A 25,257-nucleotide genomic window follows, 5' to 3' on the forward strand; every position below is an offset into this window, starting at 1 on the left:
TATCCTTTTTAGGGACCGGCCCTTTTAATCGGGGCGGGGATTGGGTCGAATGATTTTTTTCAGTGGTAGTCAGTGGTAGTATCAGTATCGGTGGGGGGTTGGGTCGAATGATCGAATGATTTTTTTCAGTGGTAGTATCAGTATCGGGAGGTAAAGCCGGTAACGCCGATATCCTAGCATTGGGAGGTAGAAGAAAAGGGATCATAAGTATATTACAGAACCTTATGGGGGGACTAGGTTATAGTTTTATCGTGTCCGACCTCCTAGGCGATAAATAATAAGCGGTCCGTCAATGATAGGCTCTTTTACAAACGGAACAAACGGTAGTATTCCTGAACGCGCTTGACCTGCCTTTCAAAAATAAGCACGCGAGAGAGGTTGCATGAGGCAAAATTTTACTGCAAGTATATATTGTTTTTCCTCAACATGATAAATTGGTGAGATTTTGTTTAATTAAATCAAATCACGCATTTAAAGCGTCCACTCTGTCCTTAGGGAACGTCCATATAATGAGACAGAAATTCATTAATTATTAATTATGAAATACAGTATGTATATAAACGAATTGAGACATCATGAATGTCACCCGCTGATCATGAAAGCTCAATCTATGTTCAACTCGAGCCGAAGCTAAATAGAAATTTGATATAGTTTTAATATCTAGTGATGCAAAAAGAGCTATCAGTAGGTCGTCATTTTTCATAACTTCTTTCGTAGTTAGACTCGATCTGAGCAACGTCTCGTCCAAAACTACCGCTTGTGAAATGCGGTCGAAACTGTAGATTGAGATAACTTATACAGTATAAAAAGCTGGGCTATGCTAATTCAAAAAAATTATGAAATAAAAGTCCTTAAGAAAAGGCCATATTCATATAGGAGGGAGGTTAAAGCATGAACTCTTTGACTCCCAGAAGTAATTAACATATAACTTCTCCCTGAAAAAAATCCAAACATTATAGGGAAAATGTAATGAGAATACGCAAACTTATCAGGTAAGAGTTGTTATCATAATTGATCTATCTCCAAATTCTGGTCATTTATTTACAAGAAAACTTGAAGCAGCTAGTGGGGAGAATTATCAGTCAGAACTTGGGAGTTCAAGGGTTAAAAGATTCAAACAAAAATTCAGGACCTTTTACCGCACACACACCAAAGGGTAAATATGTCATTAAAGCTGTTTTTTAAAACGTGCACAATTTGAATGATAGATCTGTTTCCTTCATGGGAGCCGCTTAAAACGATGCTCGTCCACTTCAAATCTAGCACATTGAAACTACAGGTCAGTGACTACTTGAGCCCTACGGAAAATTCAATTTTCAGTTCTGTTTCTGATTTTCATTCAGATAAACCCAGTTTAACTAAACATGTTTTGCTGGTGTCAAAAGGGGTATTAGTTTTGTGAAACGTGAACGAGTGTTTGTGCAAATAATGTAGGGAACAAAATTACTTTGATATTTCACTAACTGTTTACAGTTTCTTTTTCGTAGTTTGCTTGTAACATGGTTCAGAGATTTTCTCCTTTTCACCATGGATTTGTCGTTTCTCTTTGGTTCCATTTTTCTTCTCTTTCGACTCCTCCTTAGTCATTGGTTCTTCAATGGAAATTTCGGCTTTCTCACCGGTTTCCTTCTCAAGTTTTCGTAATTTTTTGATAAATATAGCTTCCAAGCTATAAAGAAGTTTCTTTTTCCAGGCAATTGTCTCCTGCTTGATCCTCTCGCGAGTAGTCAAGATTTTCTGGCTCAATTCCGCGACGGTTTGTTTTTTACGCGGTAACGAAGTTTTTTTCGCCTCAGATTCAACGATAGGTAACGGACTTGGAACTTGTAATGTCAGATTTTGGGATGACGATACGTGACAGTGGTCCATATTGCGCTGAGCACTGCCATTATTCATCTTGACCCCGCATAAATTGCTCGAGTCCACATTGCGAAGAAAGGCAACACCGTCCTTCGGGGAAGATTCATATTGAGAATCATGAACTTTGCTCTCCTCTAGGAGACTACTGCAGCTGTTCCTTTTATGGTGTGATGCAGGGGTCCTTTCAATAGGCTCCTTTAGTGACTGAGTGTCTTCATTACTATTGCTTATCTCAAAGGTGAGTTTCTTAAGAAGATCGTTCCAATATTTCTTATTGTTCTCAGAGAATATCTTGGGATCGCTTTTCCGAGGCGTATCATCTCGATTGGCAATAGAATGTACGGCCACAATTTTGGGAAGAAAACTATGGTCTATTGCATAACCACCGCAACTTTCGTTCATGCCGTTAGTTTCCTCTTCAGCGGGTGGAGGTGGCACTGCTTCTGACATAGGACAATCCGTTGGTAACATAGAACTGTCTGGAGATTGACACCTCTTTCCTACGTCAATGGAAACTTTGTTTTCTTGGCTATTGGTTGCTTTAGCTTTAAAATCATGGCACTTGACTTGCTCCCGTTTGGTCGTGGGTAATCTAATAGTCGATGGCAGTCTCGTTTCTTCTTTTGTTCCGACTGTATGCAGAGCTTTTGGTCCCTTCTTTTCAAATTCCATCACGTCACTTTGGTCCACAGAGCAGTGAAAGTTTTCTGCGCTTCGATTTTTTTCAGGAGCTTTGGAGCCCCACCTGCCGTTTGCCTTTGCTACCTCTTCGATTTCTTCTTTGCTATGTGAATTGTGGGCTTCATTTGGACTATTTTCAAATTGTAGGTTATCTTGCCTCTGTTTACTATAGAACGGGAAACTCTTTGTTCGATAAAGTTCTTCTGCTGATTTCGTCCTGCGTTTCAGTAAATCATTAAGACTCATAACAAACCTTGAAGAACCATAGCAAGGTGTAGATGGACTTCTTTTTATCCCTGGGCGTGAGACACTGACGTAATAAGTCTGGTCATTTAAGGCAGACGGGGATTTCTGACAGTTGTCTCCGGATGCCTCGTGATAATGCGTCAGTGAGCCTCTCCGCTGTGGACCATATTCGTTGCTGTATTCACGAGAAGATGCGATCTTGGCATTCGTGTTTCCATCCAGAGGTTCCTTGGCGTACATTTCTTGCTTAGTCTGACCCAGAAATGTAAATTTCTTTTTTGTTTGGTGTCCATTTATTAGAAGTCTAGTGTTCGTGTTTGAGTGATTTTCAGACGCAGCTGATCGATATCGGCTGTCGTCTGGCGCGACCGTGTCATTGTTATTCATGTCAGCACAGGATGGTTCATAAAACACTTCATCATACGGATCTTCTCGGTTGCGATTTAACTTAGGTATATCACCCGATGTGATTACTTTCAGACGAGACTGGTTGTTGAAAGTACCGAAAGTCAGACTTCCATCGTAGATGGGACCTTTATCCTTAATACCTCGAGTTCGAGGTCTCCCACGACGTAATTGCGGAACGTTTGATTCGGGCAATCTCGAGTATAAAGCTTCCGACTTGTTGGAGGCATCGTCGAACTTCTGATGGCTGTCTTCTCTTGATATGGGGTAGCATCGACCAATTTTATTCACAGCCTTAGTTATAAACTTTTGATCGCATTCTAAATGGTTGGAAAACTCTGTGTTGCATATCACTCGCTCCGTGGGTGAAACAACTGGGCGCTCCTTGAACTCTTGATTTTCTGGATTGCTGCTTTCATAGCAATAACATTTCCTTGTTGCGTTGACTTGGGGTTCTTCCTTTTGATCTGAGGAGGTTGGAATGGTGGTTTGGTGATGACGAATTACAGATTTCCGCCGCGTCGTTTTCACTGGTATACGTTGAACAAGTTGATTTCGTTCTAAATTCCCATCATAACGATAAGGTTGATAGGTTTGGGAGCACTCACATGCAACATAAAATTGCTCACGGTATTTTGCAAGCGATCGTTTTCTATAGTTCTGTTGTAGTTCTTCATTTCGTGTTTGATTGAAGTCTTGGGTGTCCTCGCCAACTTTAGTAGAAAGAAAGTGCTTTATAGTTTCGTTTGGCCCCATCTTGAGTCCAAAACACCTATCATGATTTTCAATGTAATCTATTTCTGCCTGGTGTGGTGGCACGAATTCGTCCTTCGGGTTTTCATGATGCGCCGAAGTATGGCATTGCTCACATTCAACCTCATCTTTCTTGAATTTCTTACAATTCGTCTTGCTTTTTGACTCCGGAACACTCTCTGTGTCAAATGTTGAAAGCTTAGAGTAGTTCTTAGGGAGGCTATGCGGACCAATTTTACGCAATGTGGATGAAAAATCTCTTAACGCAATAGAGTACGCCCCAGAACTATTAATTCTATCTTTGAGGCTGTCGTGTCTTTGGACTGATTCGACATTTCTGGTTGCAATAACTGAAGAACCTCTCGAGTGCAATGTTTTTCGTGTTTCAGGTATCGAATGTGTCCCTGGTGTCTTCTTATGGATGATAGTCGGAGAAATTTTCACGAGAGGTGGAGGAGAGTCTGGGGGTCTGCGTGTCTGAGGAGATCTCAATGGCAATTTTGGGTCCACGTGCGAGTTTTGTGCTCTTTCATTTATCACATGACTTGGAACTCCAGTCTCGATCGGAATAAGCTGCCTTCCTCCTTGGAGGCGTGATCGTTTAGCGAAAGCAGAGCAGCCATACGGGCTGAGATGATCACAGCAACTACACACGCTCATATGGCAAGGCGATGGATGGTGGTGGCATCTACTTTGAAAACGAATTTGGTTTGTGTCCACTGGCATGAAGACTGGTTGCACAACGGGCCAGCTAGTATCACTGAGCGCACTATGTAAGTAAGGACGATGAGGGCTGCCTGGCATACAGTGTGGGTGGAAAGATGAATTGGCCACCGGTGAGAGATCATCATTAAATGGTGACGAGCCGCAGGCGAGTCCTCCAGTAGAGGAGAGATGAGGAAGATGCATTCTTGCAACAGGTTGTTGAATGCGGCCTGCAAAAAAATAAAAAAAGACATTTGCAGACACGTACATTTAGTAGGTAATTTCTTTTCAAGTGAACAAAGAGGGTAAGTTTCCAAAGTTTGTAAGTAAGTAAGTTTGTCATTGGGGAGAGGCGAACACTACACTAGGAACTTGTAGTGGGTTTCCGTATTTAATCATTTACGTTACACTGATTAAATGCATTTTCAGTTAGCTTTAGTTCTAACATTATTTGAACCCTTTCCTCAAACAAAGGTTATTTAGGTATTTAATCGTGTTGAGTAACGCTTGATATATCAGTAAAATGATATCGTAAAACAGATGCAATGTATCTTCGATCTCGAAAAGGTTGAAATGCGCACAGCTCTACACATCGCATTCATCGTTCTCTATCTAAATAAAGGCAACCATAGACATGTTTTCTCAAACAAGTTTGATAATATGCTGTTGCTAATTTTCATTTCAGATAGTTTGCTTTATTACGAAAGCGTTTTTCTGCGTTCACGCGAATGTTTCTCAATGTAAATGTAAACTCAAACTAAACAGAACAAAAGTAAAGGAGAAAAAAAACTTTAGACTTAATTGATTTGGAACTTGTACTGTCTGTTCACGTAGGCATTTTAATATTCCAAGGATCAAGTATAATCAATTAAGCTAAAAAAATAATAATAATAAAAAAAGCATTCCATGTTAAATAAACGTTCAAGAAAGGAGTTCAGTCCATCTTTAGTTCGCCATATTTTCATCACATAACTCTTCCAGAGATTCTCAAGTCAGTGGTGCTACCCCATAAACTTTTAAGGCTGAGCCTAAACACGACAGATGTAAATTTTAAACTAGATGGAGTACACAGCAACAGAAAGATTAAATACTATTCCGGTTCTGTCACGCTAAGCAGCTCGACTGAACTGCTAAATTGTAATGTGGCCAATAGCGCTTTAACTGAATGAAGGTACTTCTGTCAATCACGTTGCGCGATATGAAATTATTTCAGACGAAACACGCGTAATTACCATTCTTCCATGCAGATGGAATTTCCTCCATTGGGAAGGACGTTTTTTTTCCGCCTTCTGCCAAAGCCGATGTCTTAACGAGTAATCATGTCTTCATTACTCGACCACTACACACCTAATTTACATTTCTTTTTTAATAGCAAAAAGCACGTAATTATCCCAGGGATAGACTCTTTATTCTCCTTATCTAAAAGACCTCTACAGCTGAGTGAATAAACAAAACTATATCATTAGTCAATCGCAGCTGTCATTATCCCACATTATTTTCACTACAAATTGATCGTGCACTGAGTACTCGTTAAAATGTTCGAGAGAGACTAAGGGACAAATCAAAATGCCTTGTGATTATAAATTAGAGTCTGCACTCATTTGAGTGATTATCAAAGACTTAGCAGAGAAAAGCATCACACAAAAAGCTTTTCGCAGCGAAGTGACATTCAGTATGGATTATGTTCAGCAGAGAACACTCGGTTACAGGATTATTGTCTTAATATTGTCAGAAAGGTGGAAATTTAACGGTCCTGTTTGCAATATCAACACCACGCACACCTGTGCGTCACCTAATAATGTTTCCCCTCTTGGAATCAAATTCTTTCCCTCGTTAATTTTCCTTGCTCTCTTTTCGATGAGAAGGTAGTGGTTGATCAGACAAGTAAACGCTTCCATTTTTAATGATCTTGGATTTGTTTGAAGACAAAACACCGCCAACTTAATCATTTTTAACTAGGTAGACCATCGATGAAGACAAAGTTGATTACAAAATAAAACACAACCAGCTGTTTGGTCACATAAAGTATCAACTTTAATTGCTTTAAAAGGCCAACGGATAAATTAAAAGAATCTATTTACCCTTTCAAAATAAATTTCGCGGTCAGTGATTGGTTAAAATATTCTCATTTTAACTGCAATTGATAACGACAAATAATTACATGTGTTTGTCCAAAATCTAAATATCAGAAAATTATTTTCAAAAACACCTAGTCATGCAAACTCTTTTGGTAATTTTCCCGACCCAAGCACAGCTGTGAAAACATTTGTGCTACTTTAATTACCTTCACGGCTCTGCTTGGTCAGGATCTGGGAATTTTTTTTTCTCTCCGGCAAAATGATACTATTTCACACTGACTAAACTTTAAGTGTCACTTTGATCCGAAGTTCTTAAGTGTCAGATATATATAATGAGACGCTTTACTTGCACCTAACTCTTTAAATCAATAGTCAGAAAAGAAAAATCTCTCCAGTCAAATAGTGTATATTGTAGTAATGTGAAACCTTACAGATTACACTAATAATATTCCACAAAACGTCGCTCTCTCATACTCATACAAACAGTTGCATAAAGTTTTGTCTATCCAATTTCTATCCATATACAAGTATATAATGGAAATTGTTCTTTTGCTTTTTCAGATTTTTTTTTAAAGTTTATTTAGCTTTTTTATTTTTCAACTGATTAGACGTTCACTGGGGTCAAATGATACCTGCCTTGTATGTCAGGTCCCTATTATATCAACTGCTGCAAAATATTTATATGCATAATGAACTTGATGAGGCGGTCACGTCCCAGAATTTCCATGATGTTTAAGTATATCCTTACATGCAGGATAACATTTTCGTTGAATTGATAAAAACATGAATAACAACGGAAGATCCTAATTAAAACAAGAATTAAATATTTTCGAAAACTTGAAAGCAACTTGAATAAAAGCGGTCATCCAATATATATGCTTTGAACCCATTAAGGTCACAAATTTTTATATTTTTCTGATCATTTTAAAACAATTTATCAACTACAATCTGACCTAGTGGTGAAACTTTGCTTTCTGAGCTGCCCCAGTGTAGTTTTAACATTTTATTGTCTGGACGAAATAGGATTAATTGATATTTCATTTCATTTTCATTTTCATTCAATTTATTCCTTTAAAAGTACGGCAGTGTTATCATAAAATACGCAAAGGTTTAAGCTAAATCAAAAGTACCAGAGAGCTCTTATATTCGAAATTCCAATTTCTCATTCTGCTTTTAACTATAGATAGATCTATAGTGACTGCTTCGTGATTTTACGTGCCTCTGAGATTTCCCTGCTGATCCAACTGCACAATAGTAATTGTGTTGTCTATAAAAGTCATTAATCCTTTAACTCCCTCGAGTGACCAGAACAGAATTTCTCCTAACAATACCAATTCAATATCAAGTAGAAAAGAGATGAAAATTAAGAGAAAGATCAAGTAGAGGATTATTAGTTGATTTAAAACTAAACTCAGTGAAATAACATCTTAAGAATTTTATGACAGACAATAAGAAGAAAGAGACTTTTGGAGTGAAAGAGTTAATGCAATTGTCGTGGGAAAGTCTACGTGTAGAAGTAACTGCACCATTTTTAAAAGAGTAGTTTTATAAATCTTTATCATAATTCCCACCACTGTCATTTCGCAGTGTCGTAAGTATGTAATTTCGTGTTAATTCCTCACGGTCTAAGCTTTAGGTATCTTTAAAAAGCCGTGACACGTTCTCCTGTGACAATAACAAAAACTTATTCCCTGAAAATGGAGGTAATTGTCCTTCAATTTCATCGACACTGAGGAGAATAAGCGTCCTAGTTTATGGCACACAAGCTGAATAACTACCCGACCGAAAATGCTCTATTTGTGTCCAATACTCACAAATTTTAAGGCCTTGCGCACGTAGCAGTGGATTTTAACTGCCATGAGCAGAGAGTACCGCTACACTTTCTTGTGGGCAAATAAAACTTTTGTTGCTGAAACTATGTTGCAATGCATTCGATGTTTCATTGTTTACATCTTAAATATGGTGCTACCCTACATTACATATTTTGATTTGTTACATGTTTTAATATTTCGTCCTAAAATTCCAGGTTAGAATTTCAAACACAATTATCAAAAGATTAAAAAAAAGGTCAACGAAAACCTGTCACTAAATACTGTGCAACCAAAGTGCACTTGATTTTCCATTTTTCTGTTCTTGATTATTGTTAAAATTTTCCAAAATGAGAGGCCATTTCGCTTCCCTCTGTCTTCTCGGTGATTGATTATACTTAGCTACTCACCTTCGAGCTATCCGATCAGCGCGCCTTAAATTATGTAGTGATAAATGAACTAAAAATTCAAGTCGCCATATCTGCAAAAAAAATTTCACTGATCCGTCCTTTGAAGAAAGAGGAAAGTTTCTTCTACTAAGGAGTGATAGATCTCCCCTCCTTTCTTGTTTGGCTCTACAAGGTAACTGCTATATTCGTGGTGTTGCAGTTGAACCCCGAAAACTCGAACCCTCGGTAACTCGAATTCCCTACTAACTCAAAGCAAAACTGATTTCCCTTGGATTTGCCTCCTAAATTTATTGTAATTTTAACCTCGATGCCCCGATAACTCGAAACCCCGCTAACTCGAAGCGAATTTTACTTAACTTTAGATAATTTTCTTTGTAATTTTACCCTCAATAACTCAAAGTCGATTTTCACTTTTGCAGACTAATAAGCCATAACATTTTGCACCAAAAGATTACACTTAATCTCATTTATTCGTGGTTTTCATGCTTTTGTTTTGTTTTGTTTTGTCGTTTTTATGCTCTTAAATCGCTAGAAATCTTACTATGCAATGTGTAAGCAGAAAACTCCTTTAATCAAGTGTTTCTGGTCTTTTTGTTCAAAACCCCTCTAACTCGAAACCCAGATTACTCGAGGTAATTTCAATTTCCCTTGGCAATTCGAGTTATGGGGGTTCATCTGTAATTGTAAATAGCACATTGACGAAGTTAGTTATAATTATGCATTGTTCATTTTACCGCTAATTTTTTTGGCACACATTATTAGCACTTTTCGTTACCTAATGTCACTTAACTTAGACGTGTCTATTACTCCATTCGATCTGACGATGAGCTAACGCTCGAGGCATCAGCTTTAGAAAACTCTTTATGGCAGCCAATTTACATTATCAACTCAGTTGAGTAAAAACAAATTATCATGTTATACTCCCCAACCGACGCAACTCCACAGTTTCTTCAGAAAATTACCCCGTTTATCAGTTCATTAGCCGTATATTTATATTCATTTGCTCACGTAATTTTTGGTGTGTGCATGTAACGATTAAAGGTTTTTTAAGGTTGATGTTGTTTTTTTAACGTTGTTCTTTTCCAAAAAATAACAGTATCCTTCCCCAGTCAAGGAGGGCATTTACTTCTACGCGACCGATATTTGTATTAGGAATATAGTCCCTAAAAATCTTTCAATCGCTTTCCTCCCACGCTACATTTACCTGATTATTCAATTAACATTCTTATGAAGTTCTGTAGATTAGCAGACCTCCTACGTTTTGTTTACCCCTTCCAGGTCTCAAGGAATTCCCAGCTTTATCTCTGTAGATTATACCTACATATGACCCCGTTAATAAGAGGAAATTTGAAAGAAACAGCTCTCTTGATTATTATCACATGACCTGAAATGGGCAAACAAAACATACAAGCTTTGGGAGGTTCCATAGGGTTTTTGCTCAATGTTGGCGCGAGCGCGCGAGAAAATTTTTATGCTTTTCAAGGTCACTAATAGCCATCAATAGGGCATTGAGCAAGTTTCGGACTATGGAATACCCCTATTTTCTTTGTCGCAAAACATAACGTAATGGAATAGAACTTCGCTAAGATCGGTATCTGAGCATGCTGAGACTTTCGAATCAGTCGCCTTTTTACAATCGCTCCCACGGTGTTCTCTTTTCGGTTGACCGCTTTTTCAGGCGTAGAAGGGGCCATGAATAATACGGATGCAGATTCCACCGCATAAAAACTGTATTGTTTTAAATTGTTTTCAGATAACAAGCGTGCGATCGTATCGAGCCGCCATAATTGTTATGCATTTTGACATTTTCAAAGCTCGTGATATGTTCGCACCCAGATCTCATGCGGTCTCCTTGAGAGGTCTACAGTTCTCCCCACACGGAGACTTCCCCTATCCGCCTATTAATAGTTTTTCCATTCTCTTTTCACTGTAATTTAGAATAAGACACGAATTTTGGGGCGGTGGTGTTAAAGGTATTGCTAGATTAAAGAACGTTTTTTCATTGATCAGCACAGAATTTGTTCCACAAGAATGTAAATGATTGTCAAAGATATGAACAGGGGTGAGAAAAGATAAATTAAAATGAAAAGATTCTATGTCTAATAAAGGTCCTAGAAGATTATAATGTTACCAGAATTTAGAATAGATAGCTTGTGTTTCCTCTCAAACGAATGCTGCTTTAAGTAGGTCTGGGTATGTGATACGAAACTTTATAATTACTTCGGCTCTTTCTTTTTTTTTTTTTTCTCGTGGCAATTGTTTTGTTTATGAAACCGGTGACGTGATCGTTTGAGTTGGCTTTTTAACAAAAGGAGTCGCCATGGTCGTATTTTAAAGATATCTCACATATAGGGTTACTTTTAGTTCGCTCGGTTTACTTATCTCTTAGTAAAGCTCTGCCAATAGATGAATACAATGCAAACCAGAATGACTCACCGTATAACTAATACTAGACAAGTTTGTTTTAGCTGAATTAATTTTGCGAGACTACAAAGGAACATAAATATAATTGCCTCGAGGAACTTTATGATTTGTATTCATGATGAATACAAATGAAATTTCATACTGATTCTCACTGTTCCATTTTAGTTTTCCTTAACCATAATTTACGGGAACACAAAAAAAAAATTTAAATAAAATGAAGTGTTCGTACGCAACAAAATCGGCAAAAAAATGCACTGAGTGGCTGATCAGAATTTACTAAACGTCTTTTGTATCCATTTAAAAACATACAAAAGCACCTATTGGACTACTGAGATGCAAATGAAGGAGGTACACTTTACTGCTCATTTCAGGATTCCAGTTTAGGTTTTATACCTAAATGAAACCCGTCGCTTATTTTCACAGTATCATTTTTTGGTCAATTTTAAGTTTTACTAGTGTCTTTGATCGCGAAAATTACATCGCCCGAGAATCAGTGGCAGTAGCACGCGCAATCCGATTGTCCGGATTAAAGTTCAGCTGTGTTTACTTAGCCCAGCATTCAATTATCTTTGACATTGCTCAGCTTGTTGCATAATCATAACATATGAAAAGAACGTCTTGATGATACCTTCCTAATCTCTGCTACAAGTCGACGGTGTTCTTACCTCTCGCATAGCTTACGCCGGATTGTGTGTGCCGTGGGCTTCGGTTTGAGTCTTGAGTCGATAACATTTGATAAGACTGCTGAATACATCTATCATATCCATAGACATCAGTCATGTCGAGGGGGTCGTCTGTACATGAAATGAGAATAATTATCATATTCTTCAGACCATTCACAAAAGATTCGTCTGTAAATCACTGCTATAAGTTCGTAAAATTACAGTTTACGGTCAGTTCTTTCAATGGTCAGAATTTTTCACATGGGATTGTTACGCAGACATGTAAGTGAAAGTATAAAGAGCAACTCTACCGCAATGATATCGTACAGGACGATTTTACTTTGTTTGCTGCCCTAAAAACGCCTCCGCTTGAAAGCGGCACAAATCCTGCACTACTATTAGACAAAGTTCAAATGAATTTGTTTATCGTCAACAGAATGGCGCAGTTAACATGCTGAAGTTGATCAATCGAAACCTTTATAGAGCCCTACCACAAAAGCAGTCGATCCTGTGCACAGTCCATCATTCGTCTTAGATACATTCAATCGCTCATACACAATAGAACAATATCGGTTCTGATCTCTCTTATGTTACTTTTATGGAGCAATATATTCATCCATAATCTGGATCGATCTGACAATTAAAGGCAGACCATTGAGAGAGGTGATCCAGATGCCAGTTGATACTAAATTTACCTTTAAAGAGAATGAAATTTTAAAAAAAACGCATTCTCTTTGGTAGACAAACATTTAGTTAAGAATGATGATGATTAACACTAGAAAGCTGACGAATTTGAGCTGCATTCTTCAAACTGAATATCCTTAGACGAAGCCCATTTTTAAGGCACAGCACCATAGCAAAGCACTATGCTGTATACTTGCACTTTCAGTAGTCCCAATGAACTAATCGGGCTGATGAGCCCTCTGCAATAAGGATTAACCTGAACGCTACTCTTTTAACTAGTTTCTACGTTTTTTTTTCCTTTGGCTTGGATGACTTTCGAGCGACGACTGATTCAAAGAGCATCAGGTAAAGAAATGGAACAAAAACCATCTACATAAAGAAACATGGCGTCATCCCGATGCAATGGTTGTCACATAATTTAAAAGACAAATATGAAAAGGTAAATAAAAATTAATGTATATTGCGAGCAAGGTTGCAGCATATTAAGGAGATTTTTTTCTCCTTCACCCATCTTATTAGTTCCCCGAGGACGAAATGTTTGGAGAACTTTTTGCAAGTGAAGCAAGTTCATAACTTCTTGGAGGAGTAAATGAACTAAGGATGACATTTACAAGCCAAACTGAACCCTTGTTGGCTTTTACCATCTCAGCCTGATGATCCTTACCTGCGTGCGTCACTAGCATCCTGCTGTATAGTCACGAGGGTTTCTATTAGTTTCTAGAGAAACGGTTGTGTCGTGTTGATGTGCAAGAGAAACAATTAGATGGCTATCAAATATATGTTGACTGATAAAAGCAGTTAAACTTCCGAAGCGAATTCTGAAAAGCTTTTTGACGCTCCAAACGTCAGCTATTCAAACAAATTCGCTATGGCGTTTTACCTCTGTCAATCAACTTATAGTTGTTTATCAACTATTGTAACGACATTGCAAATCTGAACTGACTTTGAAGTCAGGCCTTTGCCGTGAATTTGGTCTATATTGTATCTGAGAGTGACACGTCACTCTGTCACATTCTCTATCGGGCCTATCTGCCCGCCAAGCTAAACTTATTTAAACACCGATAATTTATCCGCGAGGTGCGACTGAGGACTTAGTGGCACGGCGTTTGAACTGGGCGACATTAAAGCAGCACTGGATTCATCTCTAAACTGATAAGAAACTAGTGGAAAGTACTAATGAGGTTCAGTAGGAGAATCACAGCAACGCAAAAATCAATCCTGATTTCGCTCACTTCCGCCATATCCATACAATTACAACCCAGTTCGTAAACAAATGTTCTCCCTTAAGCGCACAAACGGTCAAAGGCGAGCGTTTAACTGTTTAAAGGAAATGTCAAGCTGAAAACTTCTCAAGGGACCAGGAAGATCAGCCTAAGGCACTATTGCTGTAACCCGATCATTCATTCATTTTTTTTTCTATTTTTTTCGTTAATATCAGGTGGCCATAGGATCGATTACTGTTAAAAAAAAAATGGAAAAAAAAATCGAAGGAAAAACTCGTGTAAAGAACAAGGTTACGTAATGCACCACGTTTATATAAGTTCTGAATAGTTGTCAATCAGATATAGGACCTCCTACTGCACGGCTGTTTGCTTATCAGAAGTGATCTGTAAATCCATATTTTGACAGAATTATAATTGTATCACGGGCTGTAAAATGGCTGTTCCTATTGTTTCACAATCTCCTTCCCTCCAGTCACTCCTGCTCTCAACGAGAGTATATGACAAAGAGATGACCACAACATAAAATCTCTTAGCCGAAGGGGGCTTAAATGTGTTGTTTAAAGTTCGTTTAAGTATCCGGGATACCTGATGTGTTGCAATCTTAATCAGTTCCACTAAAGTGCTTTTCCTATGAGGTACTGTTGTATTAATAACTCTCGAGTATTCTGAGCTCTTCAACGGATAGCACTCTGAAAGTGCACAAGCTTCACATGACCATATGAACTGTATTGTAAATGAAAGCAAGGCAGGCGAATAAAGACTGAAAAAGGTATCTTCCAGAAAGACAGTGCTGATAGTGTTTAACTCTTCCCTGCAGGCTATCACGTCTGAAAGATATGCTAATGAAAAATAATGGCGCAAGCGGAAGGAAGTTGAACTTCAAAGTGAAAATGAAGGTACGATTTACCTAGCAGCACCTAAAAGAGGGCGATCGGTCGCCTTCGAGCTCAACTGAGGTTTTGGATCAGATCAAGACACATTGATCTTCAAATATAAACTAAGATATACAAAAAAGAGGATTTGGTGAAACCGTAGCACTCCATAATAAAAAAAATTCAGTGGCTGTTACTACTGAACTGTGACAACAGAATCGCCTTAGGTGTTATATTTTCTTTTCTTCCACTGGTTTAATGACTCTGGAATGGCCGGTGATTGAGGGTTCTGTTGACTAGGGTGACGGTGATGAAACATTAAAATAGGACGCGGGCACTAGTTCCAAAAGTAAGCTAAAGAATTCTCACTCCGTCGTCTCATTTCAATCTTTACCGACAAACTTTTAGGGCATTTTTATCTTTCGTGACTTCTCTTTCTCTATGGACGATTAAATTAATTGTATAAACAACAATTCCGAAATGTTTTTGGAAAGCTGAATATCACATCTGACCTTCGCTAATCTTATGACCGGAAATTTAGAGACGTTAAAAATAACTTAGTCAAATTTCTAGAGCACTCTTTGCAAGATAAAAATGTACTTTGTTGTAGAGAAGCGCCACCTCCGAAGAAAATCGGGGAAAATGTTGAAAACATATGATTAATTACAGTAATAAGTGTTTCTCGTGTAAACTTCTTAATGTAAAATAATACATGGCGAAGAAAAACGGATAATTAATTGAGGCTGAAATTATCATAATAGGTTTCTTTTATCAAAGGTAATGTAAGTTGTTGCACTGGAAATTTATTGGTACATCTCTTCGTAGAAGAGAAATAGCTACTATATTATTGTCAAATCGCCATCGGATCCTTCAAGCATGTGACTAGAAGCCATCAAAGCAGAGAGATTAAAGAATTATTAAAAAGTCTTGTACAGCTGGTTGTTCATCGATCTTATTAAAGTCGTTTATCGCGTGACATAAGAGTGAAACGCGAACTTATTAGAATTTCTTTTGGTTAAATATTTCAGACGCACAGAGTTTGAAAGGTGTAAGGCGAAAAGCTGAGATTCCAGGGTCCTTCTTTGAGGATTCTTTACTCTGTTTGCTGTTACATGTTCATGTATGATATCTCGTGAACCATTTCTCAACACATGAGAACGTGTTCGAATGTCAATCAATTACGACTCTTTCTTTGCAAGATGCATGCTTAAAATGAGAACAAGAACTCTAAAGTATTCATGCTCCATGGTTTCTCGTAATGTCAGAATCGCACGGTTATTACTGGGTTGTATAAATCACTTTCCTTATGGATAAAAATAATCTCTAAACTTACATTTCCTATGTTTACTTTATCGATCTGCTAGGTCTCTCTCCTCGCTGAAACGCAGAAAACCCCAGGCTATACAAATGTAGACATCTCTTTCTCCTCTGGTAAACAAACGCCGGGGTAAAACGCTGTTTATGTTTTGCTTCAGTGCTAATTAAGTAGGAGCCAGTAAGAGATAAATTACATAACCACCACCTGTTCTTGATAACTGCATTGTCTCTCCTCCCTCTTGCCCGCAGTCATTTAATAACACTTATCAGCGTTTATCTGCGATAATGCCACGTATAACTCACAAGGTGTCATGGAGGTGTATAAACATACACGATATGAATCGACCTATCACGAAAACTGCGTCACAACATTCCAAATTGGGGTAAAAATAGTAATTTAAGAATATAAAAGTGAAAAAGAATACAGTCATTTGATGGAGATCACATTCAAAATTTACTGGCAATGTTGAATGTGAAAACTTCTCAGTGCCTCTGAGAACTCTCCTGGATAAAGATAATACTTGGCGATACGGCTAGGTTTTCGGTTTTGAAGGCCGAGGTTTCCTTTTACTGTATAATGGTTCGCTGAAATCAAAGTTTCCAGCACGCTTAAAAGGGCGATATCGGTCGCGATATATGTAGCTACTATCGATATCGGTGGCGATAAATGTAGCTACCAAGAACGATATTTTCCCCCATATAAAGTTGCTTTGAAAAAGCGAAATGTTCATCGTACCTTGAAATCAGACGGTGACGGTTTTAAAATGCTGATAGGTCCACAATAACAAGAAATATTACTAAAAAGAGTAGTCGAGTGTCTAGCTTTAAGCAAGTTTTGCGACCTGGTTTTTGCATCTCCATTGCTCACGCTAGACAACTTTAGGTCCTTCAGAATTGTATGTTTTTTACAGCAGTCAGTTGCTGTGGTCGGTCTATTGAACAGCAGGATTGAATTGGCCGGGTTTCCCAGCGTGTAAGTTCTCTTCACAGCAAAAACTATCTGGACAGGTCAGAGAAGGTTAGCTAGTCGTTCCGTTGTTGACGAAGAGATAATCAGAGAATATAGGATCATAGCAGACAAAGTATTTTGTTTGCCGTATACTAAGACAGGCGACCGAAGCTTAGTAGGCTCCAAACGGTTGGTACGCACTGAATTTTCTAGTTAAATAAAATTGACATCATCACAGAAATGAATATTAAAAATTGCTTGCACATACATAAATTTCTCGAAAATATTGCAAGGGAAATATCATTATTATTATAAATATATTTTTTTTCAAATCTGGAATCTAATATTATCTCTGCCGAAATACCAGCTGACTAAGTAACCCTTCATTGTAAAGTTACCAATACACGGTGCTAACTCACAGGGATGCCAATATGAATTTTCTGAGAAGACTAGTCTCATATCGAGATATCGAGTGTTATTGACTTTCGGTCGTTTTGGGAGCATCCATTAATTCCTGATGATAATCCATACCCAAAGCACCGTTGGACGGCAGCCAATATCAATATTCTGAAAGCTCTGTTTCTTAAATTGGTACGACAGTTCACAGACCCTGTTTCGACTTGTTACACAGAGCTCTATATGGAGTTGTCTTTTCTCTCTGTCATTGTTAGACAAGTTATTCCGCTAGCTAAACCGACAAACTATTGGGAGAGAAAAACTGAGCTTTTTCACTTCAATCAACATTAACTTGAAAACTAAAAAACAATTAATCCTCGACACATTACACGCTAGTCAGAGTAGAAGGTCTGAACTTAAGTGGTAGCTCAGGTCTGCAATTTCATGAACGTTCAGAATCCCCGGTACCCTACCGCAGTCAATTTTGAACCTTGTCGTTCGGCGCTGTGTGACGCGAAACGATTGACAAAGAAAGCTCTGCTTTCCGCTTGACTTGCATTGGTAGACAAAACAGCAATTTAAAGATGGTATTTTTCAGCAGGTCAGTCATCAACTATCTTGACCTTTGCTGTATGAAAAACCTGTCTGAGGTATATTTGTCAATGACGCCACCATAATCACATAGTTAAAAAAGAGGCACTTAAATTGGTAATAGGCGTTAATAAAAAAATAAATAAAATCATCTTTCTAACAAGATGAATCGGTTCTGTTACTAGAGCTGAAGGGATTAATTACATTAATATTAACTCACATTCTTGCTTGCATTGTTTTCAGGGAAGTGAGAGTGAAAAATAAATCATCTCACTGTGATGGAATGAGGGAACAAACGATTAATTACTTAGCTTCAAAGATGAGATGGGTAATTCTGCTCAACATTTCAAATTTACAATGAGGGGTTTAGATCAGTGGCGTACGTTCTTCAGACTCGGAGAAATCACAATGACGCGGAAATGACAACGTGGATTCATTATGGCGACATTGTAATAAATATTGCACAAGATATTTCAGTCTCTAACTTGACACAAAAGCTATTAGGCGAAGCTTCCCTACTTTCTCCATCCAGCCGGACACAGATTCAACGAAAACTCTGCGGTTCTATATCGCACGAGCGCTTTCTAGATAGCTTTAAATTGATAATTTGATTAGTTGTAAGCATTATAGCGAGCTGAGTCAAAGAGTGAGGCCGGCCTCTCGTCACATTTTCGTACACGTTTTCTCAAGGGTTGCTTAGCATTAATTGAATCACCTTCGATTCAACCTCAAGTCATTTGACATCGAGCCTCTGATCAAAGAATTATATCTATACTTCCTCACTTACCAGATCAAGTCGTTCTTGTCACTGTAGTTTAATCTTCTATCATTTGTTTATCCAAAGATAAACAGATGTTCGATGTACAACCGACCGCAAAGGCGCTGATGTGTTAAACGGTGCAGAGTCCACAGTTTGTTGATTATCATCAAAATAGAAAAATAATAAACAAAGGCGCCAAAAATATCCTCGCGTCTAAGTCGGCTCCGAGCAGAAATTCGGCACTGCGATCGTATGCGCCCAGCATTTGTTGGTTTCCATATGTCGCAAGGTTGCAGCAGACCAGGAAGTATAGGATTAAGACATCAAACCACAACAACCGGCGGAAATTCTCTGATAAAATCGAAACAATTACTGTAAGCCCACGTGAACATGCGGAAGAGTGATACCTGCCCGCAGGCCTTTTATTTTGTCGCTCTATGAATATGAAAATTCAAAGGGAAAAGGTGGCTTTTTTTACATCATTTGTTTTTCGTCGTCTGTGTAGACTGCTGGACTCTCCAGCTTTCATTATTGGCTCATTGCTCCAGTGACTCAAGTTATGACACGTTCCCCAAACCGATATTTTATTCTCTCGATCCAAAGTATGTTTCGAATGAATACCGTGAGGACTGAAATGAAAAATTACGTATACAACAAAGAAATAGATAAAATAGCGCAACACGAATAGAGATACAATTCGTACGCTTCGAAAGTCACAAAAAGGAAACTAAACATTTCTTAAATTAAACAACGAAAAACGATGCCGCGTACAATTTGTCTTCAATAAACTTAAATCTTAAGATTAAAAATGTTTAAGTGATGAAATTAAAGCTATAAAAATGTTACAAAGTACGCAATAAGTTAGACCAAAACTAGTAGATTTAATGTAAAAATAATTACCTTGGGTGCTGCCTTAGTCACAATAGACCAATCTAACTAGTTTTTACGGCACTTGACCAAGCCTCTTGCATTATGCGTTACAATTGACCAGAAAACCTTATTTAACAAATAGAGAAGTCTTAACTGTGCTCTGTTCTGTTGTAAAGCACGCAGGAAGCGGCTGGAGCACGAAAGAAGTGTAGCGAGAAATACCAGACGTAGTCGAGAGTTTCTTCCCACTTCTTGAGTGCTTTAGGACCCTTTAGCCGCTTCCTAAGTGCTTTACAACAGAACAGAGCACAGTCAAAGCTTCTCTATTTGTTTTATAACAAAGAATCGGTTAAATTCCCCAAGCATTAGTTTCAATTTTCGAAACAAACTTTATTTCCAAAGCGAACAACAGTGTCGTCAGCATGCTCTATACTCTCATAAAGCACGCCAATTAGTATTCCCGTTAGAATGGTTCAAATAATCTGATTTGCTGTACAAGTCTAAAGCTGTCAAAAATGTCAAATCATCAAAGTTCACATTCTGCAATAGTTTACAAACTGAAATAGTTTGGCAGGTTGAATTTCACACTTTTGCCTGAAGTTTTTTAGTCTATAATACAGAATCTGAAAGTAAAATCAGCGTTCAGCGAAATTCGGCCGAATTGTGGCTCATAAAAACACGCAAGTTTTTTCACATGACTAGCAGAAAACAAACTGTTCAAAGCGAATGTTTTATGAATGAACGACAGCCGAATTCACCCGGGAATATGAAGATCGTTCAGGATGACAGCGCCATAAAACTCGGCTGCAGTGACTGATGTGGCCTTCCACTCAACGCATCGGGAAGGATGTCAGAGCAAGCTCTTATTTTTTCACTCGAAGGGCGGCAGATGAAGTTTCTGTGGCTTGCTTCACTGCGATGACCGAAGATGGCCATGATAAGCTAGCCGCGATGGACCTCACCATGATCGCAGTCGCTCTGACACCGTCATGATTAGTATGAATTCTAACAGTTATGCCAGTTTGGTTATATTTTTCATCATTCCTGTTTTGTTTTTGAACACGAAATTTTATACAATACACGAGTGTTGGGTGTGTTTGATTTTCATTATCGTACGTAAGCTTGCAATCTAACTGAGCGTGAAAACCTTTAAAGCTCGGACTGTCCATTTCGTTTTCTCTTTGAGGATTTTCATCTCTGCTCACGTTATAATAACGTAAATTACAGCACCTGGCATGTTTACAAACCTTTGTTTGATTCTTTTGTTGCTACTTGCTGGCTCGCTTATTCTGAAATTTGACTTCCAATCAACGAAAAAAAGCTCGAGAGAAGTCCCGGAAAAGGTCAGACATAGTACAATTTAGCAGATAGCGTGACAGCTTTAGCTCTGCTCTCTGCTCTATACTCTCATAGAGCACGCTCTTTCAACCAATGACAGCACACGTTATATCTGAACTTTGCTATAATATAAATTACTATTTATGTGTTTGGCCGTCGCCACACTAACATGTGCTCTTGCGCGATATTTAACTTGTCTAGATCGTGGCAGCTATATTAAGCTATTTAATCGTGACATCTGCTCAAGGATATTACGTTCTTTCATCATAAGTTAATTAAATGCGCTTCTTTTAAGTTATCAAAAGCCATTGATGTACTTGTTTGCCTAACGCGCACCTTAGATATTTTCGAGATATTTCGAGGAAGTTCTCGAAACGTAAACACACGCATGCAATAACTACGCACGTGCGGTGTTCCGTTCGCGTGCGCTGTCTTTTGCAATGGACTAAGAGTACACGTGCAGCTTAGTTGCACATAGGCAATATTCATTAACAAACCTGAACGACTGGCACAATATGGTCGATCTCAAAGGGCATTTCTAAGCTACTGACTAGCTACAACCAAGGACTTATGTTTCTTTTCTAGATTCTTACAGTGAGCGTCTCTAAATTTCTTAGTTGTGTGTAAAGAAAGAACATGTGAACATGTAATGTTAGACTAACTCGGCACTCACAGTCAACTTTATCTGTTTTTAAAGCTAACACATATGGGGAGCTATTTGTGCCAAAAATATCAATCGCTAGTGGTAAAAATCAATCGTTACTGCCAAAATTTCAATCGCTTGTGATAAATCTCGATCGGTACAGCTAAAATATTAATCGCTATTTTGGCACTAACGATTGAGTTTTGTCGCTGCGATTAATATTTTTGGCACAAATGGCTCCCCATAAACACATCCTCGTCTACCTCGTTTTGCGATCGACTATGTTTTCCTTCTATTGTTTTCCCAGATCACGTATCTGTTTGCGTTTTGGTTTTCTTATCGAGAGCCATTTTTATCAACATCAGGTGCCAAGAATCATCAAAACTGATAGAGCTGTCTTTTTAAGCAACGTGCCAATTTTACAAAGAATATGAAGGACGGAAACATAATGTTCTTTAACATGTCTACAGGAGAGGAAAAGTTTGCTTTTTATGTATTCATGTCTACAAGAGACATGAATAATTCAATCATTTCTTCACAATCCAAATGAATCTGACAACTGTTTGCATCGTTTAAAATCGAAGAGAAAAAATATGGTATATTTTCTTTTTTTTCTCCCCACTGACTTTTAAAGAGTACCGCCCCCACATGACGGCTACATCAGAGGGTTGAGGTAGCGATACAGTAAAATTACGTGATCGCAAACAAGATTTTAAGTTGGTTTCCACAGTTATGTGAATGTGGGGGAGATTATACTTCATTATAAATACATGTGAACTGCGGATAAAGAAATGAATATGGAAGCGGTCTTCGTAGTAATGAACACTACTTAAGCAATGGTGAAAATAATGCCTGAAAAAGGAAAATAACAAAAAAAATTCAGGCATGTACGGAATTTAAACCTTCGCGATACCGATGAATCGCTCTTCTAACTAAGTTAACAAGCCACCGGCATTCTGATCATTCTGTAAATATATAATGTAAACTCATACTGCTGGTACGAACTCAAATCAAGTCTAACCGGCTGGAAGTTTTTTCAGCTGAAATTTTACCCAAGAGGACAGTGTTTTCCGCCTTCTGGGTTAACAAAAACACATGAATGAAGACGGTGCTAAAGAAGGTCCCCGAGAATCTTTCACCTTAGAAAATTGGTCAGTGGTCGAGGCGGGAGGTCATGCTTCAATTCATTTGAACACAAGTAATAAGATTCGTTGGCAAGGCCGGCAACCGAAGTTGCTTTTCACCTATTGGTGTTCATGATGTCGAAACTTGCGCATCTCGTATAGCTTTTCGCCGTCTAAAAAAAGACTCAAGTATTAAACTTGAAACCGTTTTGAGATTTTTACTTCAGAACGCCTGGCCGCTTTATGGGCTATTTCGTCGCCAAGCCTGGCTGCGAAAGGAATGGGAAAGAGAAAATTTCACCATTTTCATCGAGAACCCAAACGTCCTTGAGCCCCGCAGCCTTCCTTATACTCTGCGGCATTGCTCTTGAAAACTGAAGCCAACTTCCCGCAAAGGAAATGCAAGACTTATTTAATCGCGCCTTAGTCTCGCGCTCGTTCTTGCGTCCAATAGGCTGTTCATTGGAGTGAATTTAATTTAAGTTCTTACTAGCTCTTAGAGGAGTACTTCAATGAAAAGCTCCCTAACTAAAATTTATGAGGATGGAAAAGGGTTTATACCAGACGCGTGATTGAGCCGGGCCAAAACTATAATGTTATGCGCGAATTTTACAGAAGGGCGAACGTGATTCATAAATTCATAAACTGACTTCTCGAGTTCCCTGAAACTCCGTTTTCCTTTTAAATTCGTGATGTGCGAAAGTGTTTAAAGTACGAGTCACGCGTGAATTTTTCTAAAAAATCCGTACGTGAAACGGAATCGGGTCCTCGACTTTACAACCCTCTTTTAATCAAAGTAGTTGCAGTGTTTTAACTGATTCAAGTTTGATCATCTGTTGCAGTATGAGAAACTAAGTTTAAATTACCAGGAAAGGTGTTCAGCAAATGTTCGATCGAAATCCTAAGTGCAAAGTGTCATTACTTGGGGATGTTCTCTCGTCGAATTTGTCGTCAAAACTGCCATTTTTATGTTGTCTATAAAGCGACATCGGAAATGATGAATCTAAAAAACAAAATTTAACAAATTGTAACAAAAAAGTCTTTCATTACCTGAAAAACGCCTACTTGAAGCGTTCAATGCGAAGAGTTGGCTCAAATATCTTCACCAGAGCCACGTAAATTGGATAAACGATTGAGAAAACGAGACTTAGACAGCCATAGCGACACAATGACTCAGTAGGACGTGTCTCTTTTTAGTGCGACTGTGCATGGCTAGCTTTAAAGCCAACGATATATAATGCCTCCAACGGCCGTGACAAATTCTTTAGAAATAGGTTAGAGCACCTTAGCAACAGTAACAAAAGCAAAATTATTTGAGTGAAATGTGCTAAATTAAAAAACTGGCTAACCATCGGAACAATAGCGGCCACCCAGCTGGCGAGAATGGTTTTTAATCGTCTGCTGTCACTCTGATATCAAAGTAATTAAGACATTTCAACACCGACGCAACTCTTCTCTTTTACCATAAAACCTGTTATGATCTATAATTTGAATCAGTTTGTAATCCTTGATTCAATTTGCACCGGTAAATTTAATCGAAACGATGTGATCCTCATCGTAGTACATACATGTATTCATCAAAGACATATTTTGTTTTAACTCACTTGGAAGATAAGTTTGAAAAATGAGCAAAAGAGATGTCTCGAAAAGTAAAAATTTTTATAAAACATACCTTTCGGCTGACTGACGATTTGGAGGCGGATTTTGCATTAGTGTATATCAGAGCTAGAATTTTGCGCCTTTCTTAGTCGGCTACCAAATGTAAACAACGGTCGAATTTTAATCAATTATTGCTTAGATCTTCCTTAGAAAGAAATTTAAAAGCTAATGGTTTGTCAACATAAAAAAAAAAAAACGGCTGAGTAATTTGTCAAAAAAAAAAAACAGTAATGGTTGAGCCGGTTTGACAACGTTTTAAGGGAAGAAGTGCCGAATAACTGAAGATACTAATCAGAATGATTTAATTAATTTTAAAACTCTCCCTTCTGTTAGCTGTGAAAGCTTTGTCAATTAAAAAGAATTTCTACGGCAAATGTCGCTCTGAACTCCAAAGAATCACATTTTTCAGTAGATCATAGCAGTAAAGGCGATTAATATAAATCCAATTCGAAAATTGAAAATTGAATTGATTCTTCGTGGAGGGGGGACAGCAGGTAGATGTATTGGTTGAGGGGTAAAAACAGACCCCCTGTGTAATTTTACTAAACCCTGTGAACCCTATCCAGCTCAGAGCCTCAATGGCCGTGTTCGTTTTTCCGCTGGAATTATTTTTCCCGGCCTTATTCTATTAAACATGATTTTCTGGGGGTTAAGTGTTGGCAATCACTGTATAATAAAACCTGAAATCAGCCCATGATACGTTTTCAGAATCTAACGCCTAAGCGTAATTCTCATAAACCGGAACAATACTAAAAACACGTGGCATTATTAGTTGAAGACACATTTAGAAACACTCACT

At 38.2% G+C, this 25,257-nt stretch overlaps 1 protein-coding gene across 6 annotated transcripts; it reads right to left on the reverse strand.

Moving 5' to 3' along the window:
* Positions 1–378: 378 nt before the first annotated feature.
* LOC113685125 (uncharacterized) lies at positions 379–24,047 on the reverse strand. 6 transcript variants are annotated; one of them, XM_089208762.1, is made up of 4 exons: positions 23,850–24,044; positions 18,852–19,175; positions 12,036–12,164; positions 379–4,880 (listed from the first exon to the last, which is right to left on the reverse strand). In XM_089208762.1, exons 3-4 carry the CDS (start codon positions 12,148–12,150, stop codon positions 1,468–1,470), a joined length of 3,528 nt encoding a protein of 1,175 aa, XP_089064888.1. In that variant the 5' UTR covers positions 12,151–12,164; positions 18,852–19,175; positions 23,850–24,044; the 3' UTR covers positions 379–1,467. The 6 variants fall into 6 exon arrangements, with proteins under 6 accessions (XP_089064888.1, XP_089064891.1, XP_089064889.1 ...); XM_089208765.1 differs by lacking the exon at positions 12,036–12,164 and having other exon boundaries at positions 23,850–24,047; XM_089208763.1 differs by lacking the exon at positions 18,852–19,175 and having other exon boundaries at positions 23,850–23,982.
* Between the last annotated feature and the right edge of the window lie 1,210 nt (positions 24,048–25,257).

This window comes from Pocillopora damicornis, chromosome 6, assembly GCF_964200805.1.
Source record: "Pocillopora damicornis chromosome 6, jaPocDami1.2, whole genome shotgun sequence".
NCBI lineage: Eukaryota > Metazoa > Cnidaria > Anthozoa > Scleractinia > Pocilloporidae > Pocillopora > Pocillopora damicornis.